At 40.9% G+C, this 18,239-nt stretch overlaps 1 protein-coding gene across 2 annotated transcripts in view; it reads right to left on the bottom strand.

Moving 5' to 3' along the window:
• Positions 1-208: 208 nt before the first annotated feature.
• hdac4 (histone deacetylase 4) overlaps positions 209-18,239 on the bottom strand; it is a 193,446-nt gene continuing 175,415 nt past the window's right edge. For both annotated transcript variants that reach the window (XM_061926531.1, XM_061926532.1), the window contains exons 24-26: positions 5,742-5,826; positions 5,491-5,632; positions 209-1,838 (exon numbers count right to left, since the gene is read on the bottom strand). In XM_061926531.1, coding sequence (XP_061782515.1) covers positions 1,799-1,838; positions 5,491-5,632; positions 5,742-5,826 — 267 coding nt within the window. In that variant the 3' untranslated portion in view covers positions 209-1,798. The remainder of the gene's footprint in view (positions 1,839-5,490; positions 5,633-5,741; positions 5,827-18,239) is intronic.

Here is an 18,239-nt window from a genome sequence, read left to right as displayed (position 1 = left end):
TAAAATAAATACTTGAATTTCAGTGTTCATTTATTTACACATATACACACACATAACACTCATCTACTCATTGTTGAGTTAAAGGTTGCATTGTCCATCCTTGTTCTATTCTCTGTCACTATTTTTCTAACCATGCTGAACACCCTCTCTGAGGATGCATTGATGTTTGGCACGCACAAAAGCCCATCAAATGCATTAGAGACTGGAATCTTCCATCTCTCCCTAGCATGGCCCAAAACCGGTCAATCTTTGCTTCCTGAGGAAGATCTTCAGTGCCAAGCACTTGGTAGTCCACTACTTCTTCCCGGAGGCTATCCAGGTCCAATCGCAGCTGCGGCTTGGAACTTACAAGCTGTTATGAGAGTAGCGTATGTGTGTGTGTGGCCCTTTAATAGGTGAGCATGTGAGGTGAGTGATGTCAGTGAGTGTGTGGGCGAGAGAAGAGAGGGAGCGGTAGCGTGAGTGCGGGCGGGGACTAGTTTGTTTTGTGTTGGATTGGGCATCAATAAAGCAAGATTTGCAACTAATCGCCGGACTCAGGCAGGAAAGGTGCAACAAAGCGTATTTCTTCATCTTACTCGTCGTCGCCATGGCTGTATCTTCCTCGTTCTTCTGCTTCGTCTCCTTGTCTGCGCAGTTGTGCACTGCACTCTCTAAAAGCCGTATATGTTATTGATGCACTAGATGGCAGTATTGTCCTGTTTAAGAGTGTCACAACATTGTTGTTTACGGCAGACGAACTGCTTTACGGTAGACAAAAACATGACTGCTGTTGTTGTGTGTTGTTACCGCGCTGGGAGGACGTTAATGAAACTGCCTAACAATAAACCCACATAAGAAACCAAGAACTCGCCCTCCATCATTCTACAGTTATAATGTGTTTGGGCAGGCACACTGTTTATATCGTGGGAAAGCGGACTCAGGTCCGCATGGAGCTGGAGGGGGGCGTGGCCTCCAGCTCCACCTGAATTTCGGGAGATTTTCGGGACAAAATTTGTCCCGGGAGGTTTTCAGGAGAGGCGCTGAGTTTCGGGAGTCTCCCGGAAAATCCGGGAGGGTTGGCAAGTATGCACTTGGGAGTAGATTTTTCCCCATGTGGCCCCCGATCTAAAATGAGTTTGACACCCCTGTTCCACACAAAGCAAAGACAACATCGCCGTTTTCACAGGTCCGACAGTGCACGCTACGCCACGTCCTCCCAAATGTACAATCTTGAGACTGAAATGGATGACTCTTCCCTTCTGAAGTGAGACACAAATAGAAATAAAAGAAAAGATAATAGGCCGTGCTGTGGTTACCGACGTGCACGTCTTAGGCGTGGGTGTTGTCGGACTGGGAGACCCCTGGTATCGAGCCTGTTTTAAGGCATACTGTAGTTCTTCAACAAACTATCCGTACTTGTTGGATAACAACAAAAACAAAGGCACGCACGCAAATGTTTTCTCCGTCACATTGGATTGGGAAAATCTCAGATTGAAAACAACAAGAGCATGGATGGTTCTTGACGCAGGATCACAATCATCGGATCGTGCCTGACAGATGGGAATATGTAACAAAGTGGAATGCGGATCGTACGTGTTTCATTCTAAAATGCACAATGAATGACTGGGTGTGAATTGCTTGAGTCCTCTACGAGTTCATCCTCAATTCACGGTAGAACGGGAAATAATTCTATTCACATTCGTTCTTCTTCGCCATGGTGACAACATCTCGATTCGACAAGACCACAGGTGTGGAAGTGGCAATAAAAGAATTGTCATACACAAAAGTCTCGGTGCTCGGACACCGACAAGGCCTCTTACTGGGGGGCTTCCTCCTCCATTGGTTCCTCTTGAGTCCTGAGAAAGGGAAACATGTTTCAATATAATTCTGTTTTATAGTATGCAACTATAGACATAAGTGAGTACAATCAATCACCTTGAAAATGTACAAATTGGGCATAAATTGTGAATATTTTGTGTGGCTACCATTATTTTCCAGCACTGCCTTAAAGTGGACTTATGAAGATTTTAATTGTGTCAATGCCTGGTGGCATAGTACAAACCCCGTTTCCATATGAGTTGGGAAATTGTGCTAGATGTAAATATAAACGGAATACAATGATTTGCAAATCATTTTCAACCCATATTCAGTTGAATATGCTACAAAGACAACATATTTGATGTTCAAACTGATAAACCTTTTTTTTTTTTGCAAATAATCATTAACTTTAGAATTTGATGCCAGCAACACGTGACGAAGAAGTTGGGAAAGGTGGCAATAAATACTGATAAAGTTGAGGAATGCTCATCAAACACTTATTTGGAACATCCCACAGGTGAACAGGCAAATTGGGAACAGGTGGGTGCCATGATTGGGTATAAAAGTAGATTCCATGAAATGCTCAGTCATGCACAAACAAGGATGGGGCGAGGGTCACCACTTTGTCAACAAATGCGTGAGCAAATTGTTGAACAGTTTAAGAAAAACTTTCTCAACCAGCTATTGCAAGGAATTTAGGGATTTCACCATCTACGGTCCGTAATATCATCAAAGGGTTCAGAGAATCTGGAGAAATCACTGCACGTAAGCAGCTAAGCCCGTGACCTTTGATCCCTCAGGCTGTACTGCATCAACAAGCGACATCAGTGTGTAAAGGATATCACCACATGGGCTCAGGAACACTTCAGAAACCCACTGTCAGTAACTACAGTTGGTCGCTACATCTGTAAGTGTAAGTTAAAACTCTCCTATGCAAGGCGAAAACCGTTTATCAACAACACCCAGAAACGCCGTCGGCATCGCTGGGCCTGATCTCATCTAAGATGGACTGATACAAAGTGGAAAAGTGTTCTGTGGTCTGACGAGTCCACATTTCAAATTGTTTTTGGAAACTGTGGACGTTGTGTCCTCCGGACCAAAGAGGAGAAGAACCATCCGGATTGTTATAGGCGCAAAGTTAAAAAGCCAGCATCTGTGACTGTATGGGGGTGTATTAGTGCCCAAGACATGGGTAACTTACACATCTGTGAAGGCGCCATTAATGCTGAAAGGTACATACAGGTTTTGGAGCAACATATGTTGCCATCCAAGCAACGTTACCATGGACGCCCCTGCTTATTTCAGCAAGACAATGCCAAGTCACGTGTTACATCAACGTGGCTTCATAGTGAAAGAGTGCGGGTACTAGACTGGCCTGCCTGTAGTCCCGACCTGTCTCCCATTGAAAATGTGTGGCGCATTATGAAGCCTAAAATACCACAACGGAGACCCCCGGACTGTTGAACAACTTAAGCTGTACATCAAGCAAGAATGGGAAAGAATTCCACCTGAGAAGCTTAAAATATGTGTCTTCTCAGTTCCCAAACGTTTACTGAGTGTTGTTAAAAGGAAAGGCCATGTAATACAGTGGTGAACATGCCCTTTCCCAACTACTTTGGCATGTGTTGCAGCAATGAAATTCCAAGTTAATTATTAGTTGCAAAAAAAAAATAAAGTTTTGAGTTTGAACATCAAATATGTTGTCTTTGTAGTGCATTCAATTGAATATGGGTTGAAAAGGATTTGCAAATCATTGTATTCCGTTTATATTTACATCTAACACAATTTCCCAACTCATATGGAAACAGGGTTTGTACATATTGTACATAAAAATTAATCTATTTATCCTTATTACTCTTTATTTTTGCCTCCACACTTCATCCAATTGATCCTGTTCACACTTCCAAATGTTCAACTCATTCAGAACACGGAGGCTCATTAAGCAAACTTTCCCAAAAATTACTTGTTTTACCGAAATTCATTTTCCGTTATTTCCAGTGTATTTTTTTGTTCTTCTTTCCACCGATTTTAACCGTTCCACCATTTAAACGTTTGTCTTAGTCAGGACGATGAAGCTGTCTATTTTAAACGCCTCTTCTCGTTTTTATTTGCAGTTATCCTTTCCCCCCTAAAACTAACATTGACTGCAAATAAATGTTCCACCACTACCAGGAAATATATTTGTTGAAGTACCAAATAAAAACCACACCCCACCCTCTCCAAAAGTGTCATAATTTATCTTTTGAAGATGTACACTGTTTAAATATATATCTTGAAGTCGTCACCGCTGTTTCCCCCCCCAGAAATTGTCAAAAATAAACGCCATAAACACTATATAGATTCACCCGGTCACAACAATTACAAGGTTCTGTCAGGTCCTGTTTGAATTAAAAACTTATATTAGTGATATATTGTACTAGGAAACAGTCGGCCTGTATAATTACTATAGTACGATCGCTCCTCAGAAGTTTTTTATGTTGACCGACACCTTTTAGAAATATACATTATTCATTCCATTGTCAACTTTAAAGGGGAACTGCACTTTTTTAGTAATTTTGTCTATCAGTCACAATCCTTATGTTTGACAAGAACACATTTGTTTTTCTTTTTTTTAATGCATTCTAAATTTTAAATAAACGCTAACAAACGTCTGCTAATGGAGCAAATAGGAGTCGATCTATTCCGCCTATAAAGCGCTCTAAAAAAACATCCAAAAAGCCTCCATCAATGTTTTATATACAGTCGTGGTCAAAAGTTCACATACACTTGTAAAGAACATAATGTCATGGCTGTCTTGAGTTTCCAATAATTTCTACAACTTTTTTTTTTTTTTTTGTGATAGAGTGATTGGAGCACATACTTGTTGGTCACAAAAAAACATTCATGAAGTTTGGTTCTTTAATTAATTTATTATGGGTCTACTGAAAATGTGACCAAATCTGCTGGGTCAAAAGTATAAATACAGCAATGTTAATATTTGGTTACATGTCCCTTGGCAAGTTTCACTGCAATAAGGTGCTTTTGGTAGCCATCCACAAGCTTCTGGTTGAATTTTTGACCACTCCTCTTGACAAAATTGGTAGGTTTCAGCTAAATTTTTCATTGACCCATTTACTCTCTGTAAAGCACCAGTTCCATTGACAGCAAAATAGACCCAGAGCATAATACAACCACCACCATGCTTGACGGTAGATTAGGTGTTCCTGGGATTAAAGGCCTCACCCTTTCTCCTCCAAACATATTGCTGGGTATTGTGGCCAAACAGCTCAATTTTTGTTTAATCTGACATCACATGGACAAAGATAAGACCTTCTGGAGGAAAGTTCTGTGGTCAGATGAAACAAAAATTGAGCCACAATACCCAGAAATATGTTTGGAGGAGAAAAAGTGAGGCCTTTAATCCCAGGAACGCCATGTGCTCCAATCACTCTATCACAAAAAAATAAGAGTTGTAGAAATTATTGGAGACTCAAGACAGCCATGACATTATGTTCTTTACAAGTGTATGTAAACGTTTGACCACGACTGTACATGCTGTAAGTATATATGTAATGTAGTAACAGGCACATTCATAATAACATGTAATATTTAAAAAAACATACATAAGCAAAATTCCAAAAAAGTGCAGTTAAAAAAATAGAAATATACTTTATGCACATGCCACAGTGTCTACCAGCTAGTGCCACCTACTTCTCTACGATGTTCTTGTTAGCGACAGACAGCGAAGCCATGGCAGAGACGGTCTCTGCCTCTTCATCGTCGCGTCTTAGAGCTTCGCTCAAAGAGCATCCGAGCGTGGAGGCAGAGCGTTGTAGCGAGCGCCAGTATTTACCTGCGACCAAGACAAGCAAAACGTGAATCTTTGTGTTGGTTTGTTTAGGCGTAGAATAGCCGATTGAGCATGTAATCAATCAAGTACATGAAGGAACACAATGACTCACTGTGAGCTTCAACAACTTTCTCCATTGAGTGGACAGCATTTGTGTTTGGCCTTTGATGCAACACATCATCTGGGATAGGTTCCAACTGAAACAGAACAAATATCTAAGAGTGTAATATATTTGAGCATACTTGCCAACCTTGAGACCTAGATGTCGGGGGGGGGGGGGGGGGGGGGGAGTATATTTACAGCTAGAATTCACCAAGTCAAGTATTTCATTTATATATATATATATATATATATATATATATATATATATATAAGAAATACTTGACTTTCAGTAAATTCTAGCTATATATATATATATATACATATATATATATATATACATAAATATATATATATATATATATATATATACATATATATATATATATATATATATACATATATATATATATATATATATATATATACACACAGGTAAAAGCCAGTAAATTAGAATATTTTGAAAAACTTGATTTATTTCAGTAATTGCATTCAAAAGGTGTAACTTGTACATTATATTTATTCATTGCACACAGACTGATGCATTCAAATGTTTATTTCATTTAATTTTGATGATTTGAAGTGGCAACAAATGAAAATCCAAAATTCCGTGTGTCACAAAATTAGAATATTATTTAAGGCTAATACAAAAAAGGGATTTTTAGAAATGTTGGCCAACTGAAAAGTATGAAAATGAAAAATATGAGCATGTACAATACTCAATACTTGGTTGGAGCTCCTTTTGCCTCAATTACTGCGTTAATGCGGCGTGGCATGGAGTCGATGAGTTTCTGGCACTGCTCAGGTGTTATGAGAGCCCAGGTTGCTCTGATAGTGGCCTTCAACTCTTCTGCGTTTTTGGGTCTGGCATTCTGCATCTTCCTTTTCACAATACCCCACAGATTTTCTATGGGGCTAAGGTCAGGGGAGTTGGCGGGCCAATTTAGAACAGAAATACCATGGTCCGTAAACCAGGCACGGGTAGATTTTGCGCTGTGTGCAGGCGCCAAGTCCTGTTGGAACTTGAAATCTCCATCTCCATAGAACAGGTCAGCAGCAGGAAGCATGAAGTGCTCTAAAACTTGCTGGTAGACGGCTGCGTTGACCCTGGATCTCAGGAAACAGAGTGGACCTCTGTTTGCTATCCATGTAGCATTTGTGCTGGCAGTGCGATCCTCACGTTCGTGTTTTACTATTATATGCTATTTTAAACTTGATATGCGCCCATAACGGAAAGTTTGTCACTGCAATACTAATTACTTCGGTTTTATCGAAAGTTTCGTGGGAGTTTGTTTTGAAGCAGAATCGGGCAAAGAGCTCACCCATCTAACTATCATCATACTAGCGTGACACATGATCACTACCTATGCAATGCACGCTACCCTCTGGCATTTATGGTAACACATTTTTTTTTTTTTTATTAATCACAATAACACATTACCATTGACCATACTTCCCAACCCTCCCGAATTTTAGTGCCTCTCCCGAAAATCTCCCGGGACAACCATTCTCCCGAATTTCTCCCGATTTCCAGCCGGACTTAAGGCACGCCCCCTTCAGGTCCGTGTGGACCTGAGTGAGGACAGTCTGTCGTCACGTCCGCTTGGCCAACCAAAAAGTAACCACAGAACACTATCCCGTATAGTGTTCTGTGGTTACTTTTTGGTTGGCCAACGGTTTACGTTGTATTGCGCACCCTGACGGCAAGTGTGGGAGTCGGTTCTGAAATATGAAGTAAAGAGACTTAACTACATCACCTCGCCTGGTTATTGACTCCAACCCAGAATATTACACTGCCCAAACCTACGCTCCTTCAAATGCTGTGCTACTGGCTGCAAAGCATTGCACTTTCAAATACAACAATGAGTAGAGAGAAGTGTTATTTACACATATTTATATGTGTAAATAAATGAACACTGAAATTCAAGTATTTATTTTATTTATATGTATATATATATATATATATTTTAAAATAAAATAAAAAATAAAAAATAAATATATATATATATATATATATATATATATATATATATATATATATATATATATATATATCTAGAATTCACTGAAAGTCTAGTATTTATTTTATTTATATATATATATAAGAAATACTTAAATTTCAGTGAATTCTAGCTTGAAATTCAAGTATTTATTTTATTTATATGTATATATATATAATTACATACATATATATATATGTATGTATATATATATTTATATAGCTAGAATTCACTGAAAGTCTAGTATTTATTTTATTTATATATATATATATATATATATATATATATATATATATATATATATATATATATATATATATATAGCTAGAATTCACTGAAAGTCTAGTATTTATTTTATTTATATATATATATATATATATATATATATATATATATATATATATATATATATATATATATATATATATAAGAAATACTTAAATTTCAGTGAATTCTAGCTATAAATATACTTAAATTTCAGTGAATTCTAGCTATAAATATACTCCTCGCCCCTTAACCCCGCCGACCCCGATTTACCTGCTTTTACCACAGGTAAATCTCGACGCTGCTTGCTTATAGCTAAGTACTATCTTTCTAACAGTGTGCTTCTAATTGTCTTACAGCTTTTTTAGCCCTTCTCTAACACATTGAGTTATCTTATCAAACTTACAAAGCACTCACTCTCTCTGTTTCCCCGCTTAATTTTCAGCTAGCTAGCTTCTAAGATAGCGAAGCTAAGCTAGTGCCGGTCCAAAGCCCCCCCGCTCCAAAGACAGCAAAAACTTAACTCGGTGAAAGAAAAAAACAAAGAGTTTGGCTTTCTGTTCTCAATGCACACTTCTCATGGATAGGTTGGCCCTGCTAGAAGGCCGTGTCCGCCAGTTAGAGCAGAGTAACTTCGTAACTTTAGACACCGCTGACACGTTTACTAGCGTTAGCCGTAGCGAGCTAACTAGCTTGGTTCTTAGCAGCCTTAAGCGGCCTACAAGCTACGGTGAGCCAGTTATGACACATTAGAGATTTAGCCCTTTAGCTAGTCCAGGGGTCGGCAATCTTTACCACTCAAAGAGCCATTTTTACCAGCTTCACAAATTAAAGAAAACAATGGGAGGAGGGGGTTGATGTGTCGGGGAGCGGGGAGCAGGGTTGGGGTGGGGGCGGGGTTTGGTGGTAGCAGGGGTGTATAATGTAGCCCGGAAGAGTCAGGGCTGCATGGGATTCTGGGTATTTGTTCTGTTGTGTTTATGTTGTGTTAAGGTGCAGATGTTCTCCCGAAATGTGTTTGTCATTCTTGTTTGGTTTTGGTTCAAAGTGTGGCGCATTATTAGTAAGAGTGTTAAAGTTGTTTTATATGGCCACCGTCAGTGTAACCTGTGTGGCTGTTGACCAAGTATGCCTTGCTGTCACTTACGTGTGCAAGTAGAAGATGCATACAACAAAAAACTGTGATGGCACACCGTTTATACAGACTGTAGAGGGCGCTAAATGCTGTACCATCATGGCACGCCCTTATTATTATTGTAAGGGCGAAAATCGGAGAACATTAATCCGGGGAGTTATCTGCGAGAGGCACCGAAATACAGAAATCTCCCGGGAAAATTGGGAGGGTCGGCAAGTATGCAGCTGAGCCGCATCAGAGTGATCAAAGAACCGCATGCGGCTCCGGAGCCGCGGGTTGCCGACCCCTGAGCTAGTCCTACAACCTAGTCAACCAGCCATCACACCTTAGTTATTTGGAACTCCATCACCCGTAACATACAGTTTAGTAAACTATCTACAATAAGGTGTATTTTTGGGGTCAGAGCAACCGACATTGAAGCTAATTTTAGGGAGCCGACTCGCAACAGGCCTAGTAAACTCGTGCAACAGACTAATCGCAACACTCGCTACTGGCCACAGCCAGCTTCATAACAACCCGTTCGGTAACTCGGCGGCAACCACTAGAAAGATGGAGGCGAGTCATCCAGACATGCCTGGGTTTCTCCTTCTTCTACATGTACAGGCGCTTTTGGAAATCCCACATCAATACCCTAAGAGAAGGAAACGGGCGATTGCAGCTATTTCGGATACAACACATCTCAGACGGCAACATAGCAATGTTGAGCGACGGTTTTGGATAAGGCCTGGAAGAACGGCAGCCTGGTGGGATATGTTTGTCACCGAGTGTGTCGTGTCAGAGGCATGACGTTAAAGTGCATCCGGCAGTGGAGGCTCCTCTATGGGGTCTTGGGGCACTAGGAGGTTAACCCCTTTACTACTGTTACCCCAGGTGGCCCTTGGCAAAGGCCTAGTACCTGACTGCCCCCTAGCCAGGGATACGGTAAAGACCTCAACGGCGGAGCAGGCGGAAGACGGTAGATGTATGAACCACCACAACGGCTGGGATGGCGGAAGAAGGCACTACCACATCCATGTGGGCCAAGTTATGGGGAAATAACAACCCAAGACCTCAACGGAGGAGGATTGCTAACCCTATGGAGTGTCACAACGGCTGGGATGGCAGATGAAGGCTGCTGCAGAAAAGGGTCCCCAGTCGTCTTGGACTACATGCCACTGGACCCTGACCCGGATCTGTCAAGGATCGTGTGGTGACTGTCTATGCACTAGTCTCCCCACGTTAAACAAAGTCACGCATAGGCATTCTCCATAAAGAGATACCCCCTACCAGGAGGATGGTCATACTCGTTTCGAGTGACCGCCGATGATGATGATGATGATGATCTGTCAGAGGAACGGCAAGAGAACTTTCGAATGTCCAGGTCAGCTGTGATTCTACTTAGTGAAAAACTTTGTCCATTTGTTGAAGGAGAGACAACGACAATGCGGGTGAAAAATAACGAATGCATTTAGACTGGCAAAGCAGACTATCAGTTATTGTTCTTTATCACATTGTTTACCTTCTCCATTAAAGATATGATTCATGTATGATGGCTCAGGTGTGATTCACTACAACAGTCTAACAGCTGCTGATGGTGAGGCAAGCAAGGTTTACTGTTAAAAAATGTTTTGGCTACATTGAAACACAGGGTAAGAATATACTTCCAGGTCAGAAGTGACTATGATGCGCATACTTTTTCGCGCATGCGTACTAGGTCGCGTTGCGCCGGTGGATGGCAGGGGGAGGAGGGTCTTAAACGATGGCATTGTTGTTTGTGGACACGGATTACGGTAGGTTAGGTGGGATTTACCCTGGATAACCTTTGTGTAGAAGGGGCCTTAGTACAATCCCCGTTTCCATATGAGTTGGGAAATTGTGTTAGATGTAAATATAAACGGAATACATTGCATTGTATTCCGTTTATATTTACATCTAACACAATTTCCCAACTCAAATGGAAACGGGGTTTGTAGATCAGGCCCTAACTGTTGTCTCCCAGTCGTCTTTGAGTGCAAACCACAGGTCAAGAGGTGGAGAACAACCTGAAGTTGCTGACTCAGTATAAAAATGGGCTGCAGTTTCACACCTCCTCAAGAGCCCGACTGCTTTATGACAAAAACTACAATGTGGTCTTTGTACTGTGACCTACTCCAAGGACACATACTCGTGGAAACTGCCTACCCACACAAAGCATACTAAGGTCGCTCAAACACACACTTTAGAGAGCATAGTTAAACTAACAACACTATCCAAGCTGTCGGTCACACAGCCTTTTTCCCCCCACAAAGTGCCTTTCCAAGTCGGAATCATTTCATTTCCCCTTTTGGCCGACTGCAAACACCACACTTTTGTTGTGCATAACCAATCACATATCTTTTTTTTTTTTAATCAATCATGACCCTTACTGATGTCATGTAAACCAACAGAAGCCCACAAAGAAGACACTTGTGCTAGAGCCAAAAAGAAGAAGAGAATGTTAAATAATTTTTTTTTTCTTTTCCCCCCATCCAGGTCAGGATATTTCCTTTAATTTGAACAAATAACATGTGGGAGGGGTCATTTGGGGGGAAAAAGGAAGAGGCAGTGCAGGGAGAAGGATACTTTAATCCTGCTGTGTCACGCCAAACTACATCATGCACACAGGAATAGACATGGTGCTGGAGGACGGACACATATATTGGATATCATATATATTTGATTAAGTATCATTTATAATTAAGTATTTAGTTGACACACGCACATCAACACACGTCTAATTGGAACCAGCAGAGAGTAACCACTAGATGAATAAATCAGGAGAGATGATGATATCCATGCAGTGAGACATATCAATCAATCAATCAAAGTTTATTTATACAGCCCTTAATCACAAGTGTCTCAAAGGGCTGCGCAAGCCACAACGACATCCTCGGCTCAGAACCCGTATTGCAAACAGTCGATCTAACATCAAAACATGTCAAGACACTTTCTCAAAGCAATCACACACTTTCCCGGCTTCAAAATAAAAGCGGTATGCTATACATCCGGTTTAACTACATTAAAGGGGAACATTATCACAATTTCAGAATGGTTAAAACCATTAAAAATCAGTTCCCAGTGGCTTATTATATTTTTCGAAGTTTTCTTCAAAATTTTACCCATCACGCAATATCCCTAAAAAAGCTTCAAAGTGCCTGATTTTAACCATCGTTATAAACACCCGTCCATTTTCCTGTGACATCACATAGTGACGCCAACACAAACAAACATGGCGCATAGAACAGCAAGCTATAGCGACATTAGCTCGGATTCAGACTCGGATTTCAGCATTTTTAACAACAACATTTATTCTAAATCAATACTTATTGTCATGACAGGTTTAGACTTTGTTTACTTATGTTACTGTATTATATTTTATTTCCTGTATAGTGCTCTTATTTTGGTTTACAATTCCTATTTGCCTCTTTTTTCCACTGATCTCTAGTCTGGGTGCTGGCTTCCTTATTCCTCCCTGGTTGCATATCAGAATGATTTATATGCCAGCCTCTGGACAGGACTGGATCATTGCTTTTGTTTTGCTTGCAGCTCTGCTTTGCCTACTCAGCGGTGTTAGCTTTCTGTGCACTCCTATTTTATCCCTAGCTGCACTAGTTTTAGTTTTGTTTAATAAAGTATCATATTACCTGCACGTCATATCCTGTCTCTGCATCCTGTTGTCAACAACGCAGTAGGTGGCAGCAGGTAGCTAATTGCTTTGTAGATGTCGGGAACATGGTTTGTCGTGATTACAATATGCGGGAGGCAGCGTGCAGGTAAAAAGGTATCTAACACTTAAAGGGGAACATTATCACAATTTCAGAAGGATTAAAACCATTAAAAATCAGTTCCCAGTGGCTTATTTTATTTTTCGAAGTTTTTTTCAAAATTTTACCCATCACGCAATATCCCTAAAAAAAGCTTCAAAGTGCCTGATTTTAACCATCGTTATATACACCCGTCCATTTTCCTGTGACGTCACACAGTGATGCCAATACAAACAAACATGGCGGCTAGAACAGCAAGGTATAGCGACATTAGCTCGGATTCAGACTCGGATTTGAGCGGCTTAAGCGATATAAGAGATTATGCATGTATTGAAACGGATGGTTGTAGTGTGGAGGCAGGTAGCGAAAACGAAATTGAAGAAGAAACTGAAGCTATTGAGCCATATCGGTTTGAACCGTATGCAAGCGAAACCGACGAAAACGACACGACAGCCAGCGACACGGGAGAAAGCGAGGACGAATTCGGCGATCGCCTTCTAACCAACGATTTGTATGTGTTTGTTTGGCATTAAAGGAAACTAACAACTATGAACTGGGTTTACAGCATATGAAATACATTTGGCAACAACATGCACTTTGAGAGTGCAGACAGCCCATTTCAGGCGCGCTAAGAACATATATTTTTCCACGATTTCAGCACTCAGGTTAACCATACCTAAATAGACACAAAATACTGCATTACACAAGACTACCCGAATGTACTCGAATGATTGAAAAAAATAAATGTTTTTAAGCTAAATTATTGGTAAACACATCCATCCATCCATTTTCTACCGCTTATTCCCTTTGGGGTTGCGGGGGGCACTGGAGCCTATCTCAGCTACAATCGGGCGGAAGGCGGGGTACACCCTGGACAAGTCGCCACCTCATCGCAGGGCCAACACAGATAGACAGACAACATTCACACTCACATTCACACACTAGGGCCAATTTAGTGTTGCCAATCAACCTATCCCCAGGTGCATGTTTTTGGAGGTGGGAGGAAGCCGGAGTACCCGGAGGGAACCCACGCAGTCACGGGGAGAACATGCAAACTCCACACAGAAAGATCCCGAGCCCGGGATTGAACCCAGGACTACTCAGGACCTTCGTATTGTGAGGCAGATGCACTAACCCCTCTGCTACCGTGCTGCCCAGTTTATGTATAATAATTTACGTAAAACCGCGAGTAATGAATAAAGTTTTCATCAATTAATATATTCTGTAGACATACCCTCATCCGCTCTCTTTTCCTGAAAGCTGATCTGTCCAGTTTTGGAGTTGATGTCAGCATCTGCTTTGAGTGTCGCAAGATATCCACACATTCTTGCCATCTCTGTCATAGCATAGCTTTCGTCGGTAAAGTGTGCGGAACAAACGACTGACCATTTCGTCGGCTTTCCCCACACCCTCGTATTTTGAACAAATTTCGTCCAATTTCTTGCCACTTTCGCATCTTTGGGCCACTGGTGCAACTTGAATCCGTCCCTGTTCGTGTTGTTACACCCTCCGACAACACAACGACGAAAGTGAGAAAATGGCGGATTGCTTCCCGATGTGACGTCACAACGTGACGTCATCACTCCGAGAGCGAATAATACAAAGGCGTTTAATTCGCCAAAATTCACCCATTTAGAGTTCGGAAATCGGTTAAAAAAATATATGGTCTTTTTTCTGCAACATCAAGGTATATATTGACGCTTACATAGGTCTGGTGATAATGTTCCCCTTTAAACCAAAAACAAATAAAAGGCGAGTGCCGCTAAGAAAAGTAATTGAAGCTTAGGGATGGCTATGCAAAACGAAACTAAAACTGAACTGGCTGCAAAGTAAACAAAAACAGAATGCTGGACGACAGCAAAGACTTACAGCGTGTGGAGCAGACGGCGTCCACAAAGTACATCCGTACATGACATGACAATCAACAATGTCCCCGCAAAGGACAGCAACAACTTAAATAGTCTTGATTGCGAAAACAAAGCAGGTGCGGGGAATAGCTTTCAAGGAAGACATGAAACCGCTACAGGAAAATACCAACAAAACAGGAAAAGCCACCAAAATAGGAGCAAAGGACAAAAACTAAAACACTACACACAGGAAAACAGAAAAAAACTCTAAATAAGTCACGGCGTGACGTGACAGGTCGTGACAGTACACCTACTTTGAGACAAGAGTTATAGTGATGCATGGTTGGTTATGGTTTAAAGTCATATCCAGCAATTGCGACAACGACTTTTTACTGTCAACTGAGTTGAATTTTTTTATGATTTGTGCTGGTGATGTGCCTCCGGATTTTTTTAACGCAAAAAAGTTTGAAAAACACTGCAATAAGATACGCTTAAACTCACCTGTCCCCTTTCGGCCCCGACAATTCAAACTCACCCACCCCCGCCTCCACCCCAACTCGGCCGCACGGCTACATCCCAAGTGGAAAAGACCGGTGCGTTTACACAACACACGCCATTACCTCGCTCAGTTAGCATGACATAATCAACAGGTTTTGGTGACTGGTAACATCTGCACACAGCCACAACAGTAAACAATGGATGCCTTGTGCACGTTTTCTTTTAGCTGAACAAGTGGAATCCCACCTCGTTCCACTGTTTTTGTTCCAGCCTCCCCGTGGAATGTTTATACCGGCGCACATTCCTCACTCTTAGCTTTCCACAATGTCTCCGTTTTGTTTGCCGGTCACTGCAAGGAGACACATAGTGGCTCTGAACCATTGTCTGTCTTCATGTCACATCAACTGGGAATGGGAGTCACCATGGACGAGGTCTGCTCCTCCATAGTTGGCGTATATGTGTTTGCCATTCCTGCCAGGTGGGGGCCCCTGGAGGACCCTGACATGAGCCATTAAAGTTTATAAGCGTGAGGCCCAGCTGTCAATCAGTCAGACAGGCAACCCCGCAAAACCCCCAGAGAACCCCTGACCTCGCTTTGACGGAGAGCTCAGGGTTAGTCTGGCTGTGACCGGCTGGGGTGCTGGCGTGTCGTTTTTGACTTTGGCCTGGAGGAACGTTGGGGAAACACTCATGTGGTTGGGGAAATGTGTCTCTCAGTGGCACATTTAGGATTTTTCTTTTTTAAATGAAGTTATCTGTTTACAGCTGGTATTATGGATGCCTTACCTTACCCATGGATCACGTCAACATATAAAGAATTGGCTTTAGTTTTTTGATGATGATGCTCAGTGACAGCATCTTCGTGACTTTTTATTTTGAGAAACATGCGTTGAAAGCTGGAGTCCGCATTGGCGTCTCACTATAATGGTGATGCTTATTTAGACACACTAATAGTTTGAATCAGGGATATTTGACTAAATCAGGGGTCGGCAACCCAAAATGTTGAAAGAGCCATATTGAACCAAATATACAAAAACAAATCTGTCTGGAGCCGCAAAAAAATAAAAGCCATATTACATACAGATAGTGTGTCATGAGATATAAATTGAATTAAGAAGACTTAAAGGAAACTAAATGAGCTCAAATATAGCTACAAATAAGGCATAATGATGCAATATGTACATATAGCTAGCCTAAATAGCATGTTAGCATAGATTAGCTTGCAGTCATGCAGTGACCAAATATGTGCTGATTAGCACTCCACACAAGTCAATAACATCAACAAAACTCACCTTTGTGGATTCATCCACAGCGTTAATAGTTTGGTGGACAAAATGAGACAGAAAAAGAAGTGGCATAAAACACGTCCTAGAAAGTCGGAGAAAATTGTATATGTAAACAAACTACGGTGAGTTCAAGGACCGCCAAAATTAGTAGGACAAAACGGCGCTCGCCAAATACTGGAATCAGGGAAGCATGTTTAATATAAACAGTGTGCTTTATAACAATTAGGGAGGTTTTCATACATTTTTGAAAAAGCTCCAGAGAGCCACTAGGGCGGCGCTAAAGAGTCGCATACGGCTCTAGAGCCGCGGGTTGCCGACCCCTGGACTAAATGTTTTGGGGTAAGCTAAGAAGTCTTTTTCCTTCAATATCACCAGATTTCCCCAGATTTTCCAGACTATAAGCCACACTGGTGTATAAGCCGCACCCACTATTTTTTTTAAAGAACATTTAATTTAGTTATAAGCTGCAGATATATACGGGTAAAATTATACATTATATACATATTCACCATTAATTAGTTGCTTATTAACATGCAATTTAGTAAAATATTGGCTCTTAATTAGTCCAGCCGGCACGTTAATACACTGACACACAATATCCGGATTCCCGTCATGCATTGCTTCAAAACTACGGCAAGTAGTAATGTTCAAAAAACATAACAAAGAACGAAGAAGAGACAGTCATGGCGACGACGAGTAAGAAGAAGAAGTACGCTTGCAAGTTCCAAAATGATTGGAAACAAGAATTTCAGTTCATCCAGGACAGCTCGAAGGGGAAGGGGTATGCTAGGGAGAGATTGGAAGATTCCAGACTCTGGTGCATTTGATGAAGGCACTTTTGTGCGTGCCACACAGCAATGCATCACCAGAGAGGGTGTTCAGCATGGTTAGAAATAGAGATGTCTGATAATATCGGCCTGCTGATAATATCGGCCTGCCGATATTATCGGCCGATAAATGCGTTAAAATGTAATATCGGTATGTTTTTTTTTATTATCGGTATGTTTTTTTTTTGTTTGTGTTTTTTTATTAAAGCAACATAAAAAACACAAGATACACTTACAATTAGTGCACCAACCCAAAAACCTCCCTCCCCCTCCCACTCATTCACACAAAAGGGTTGTTTATTTCTGTTATTAATATTCTGGTTCCTACATTATATATCAATATATATCAATACAGTCTGCAAGGGATACAGTCCGTAAGCACACATGATTGTGCGTGCTGCTGGTCCACTAATAGTACTAACCTTTAACAATTAATTTGACTAATTTTCATTAATTACTAGTTTCTATGTAACTGTTTTTATATTGTTTTACTTTCTTTTTTATTCAAGAAAATGTTTTTAATTGATTTATCTGATTTTATTTTATACATTTTTTTTAAAGTACCTTATCGTCATCATACCTGGTTGTCCAAATTAGGCATAATAATGTGTTAATTCCACGACTGTATATATCGGTTGATATCGATATCGGTAATTAAAGAGTTGGACAATATCGGAATATCGGATATCGGCAAAAAGACAATATCGGACATCCCTAGTTAGAAATATAGTGACAGAGAATAGAACGAGGATGGCCAATTCAACCCTAAACTCACTCCTTTTCTGCAAATTAAATGTCACAGATGCTGCCTATACCTATGCTCCTTCAAAGGCTGTGCTACTGGCTGCAAAGCATTGCACTTTCAAATACAACAATGAGTAGAGGAGTGTTAT

Source organism: Nerophis lumbriciformis, linkage group LG31 (genome assembly GCF_033978685.3).
Source record: "Nerophis lumbriciformis linkage group LG31, RoL_Nlum_v2.1, whole genome shotgun sequence".
Taxonomy (NCBI): Eukaryota; Metazoa; Chordata; class Actinopteri; order Syngnathiformes; family Syngnathidae; genus Nerophis; species Nerophis lumbriciformis.
Note: the sequence above shows the minus strand (reverse complement) of the source record. Positions and strands in the feature narration are given on the sequence as shown.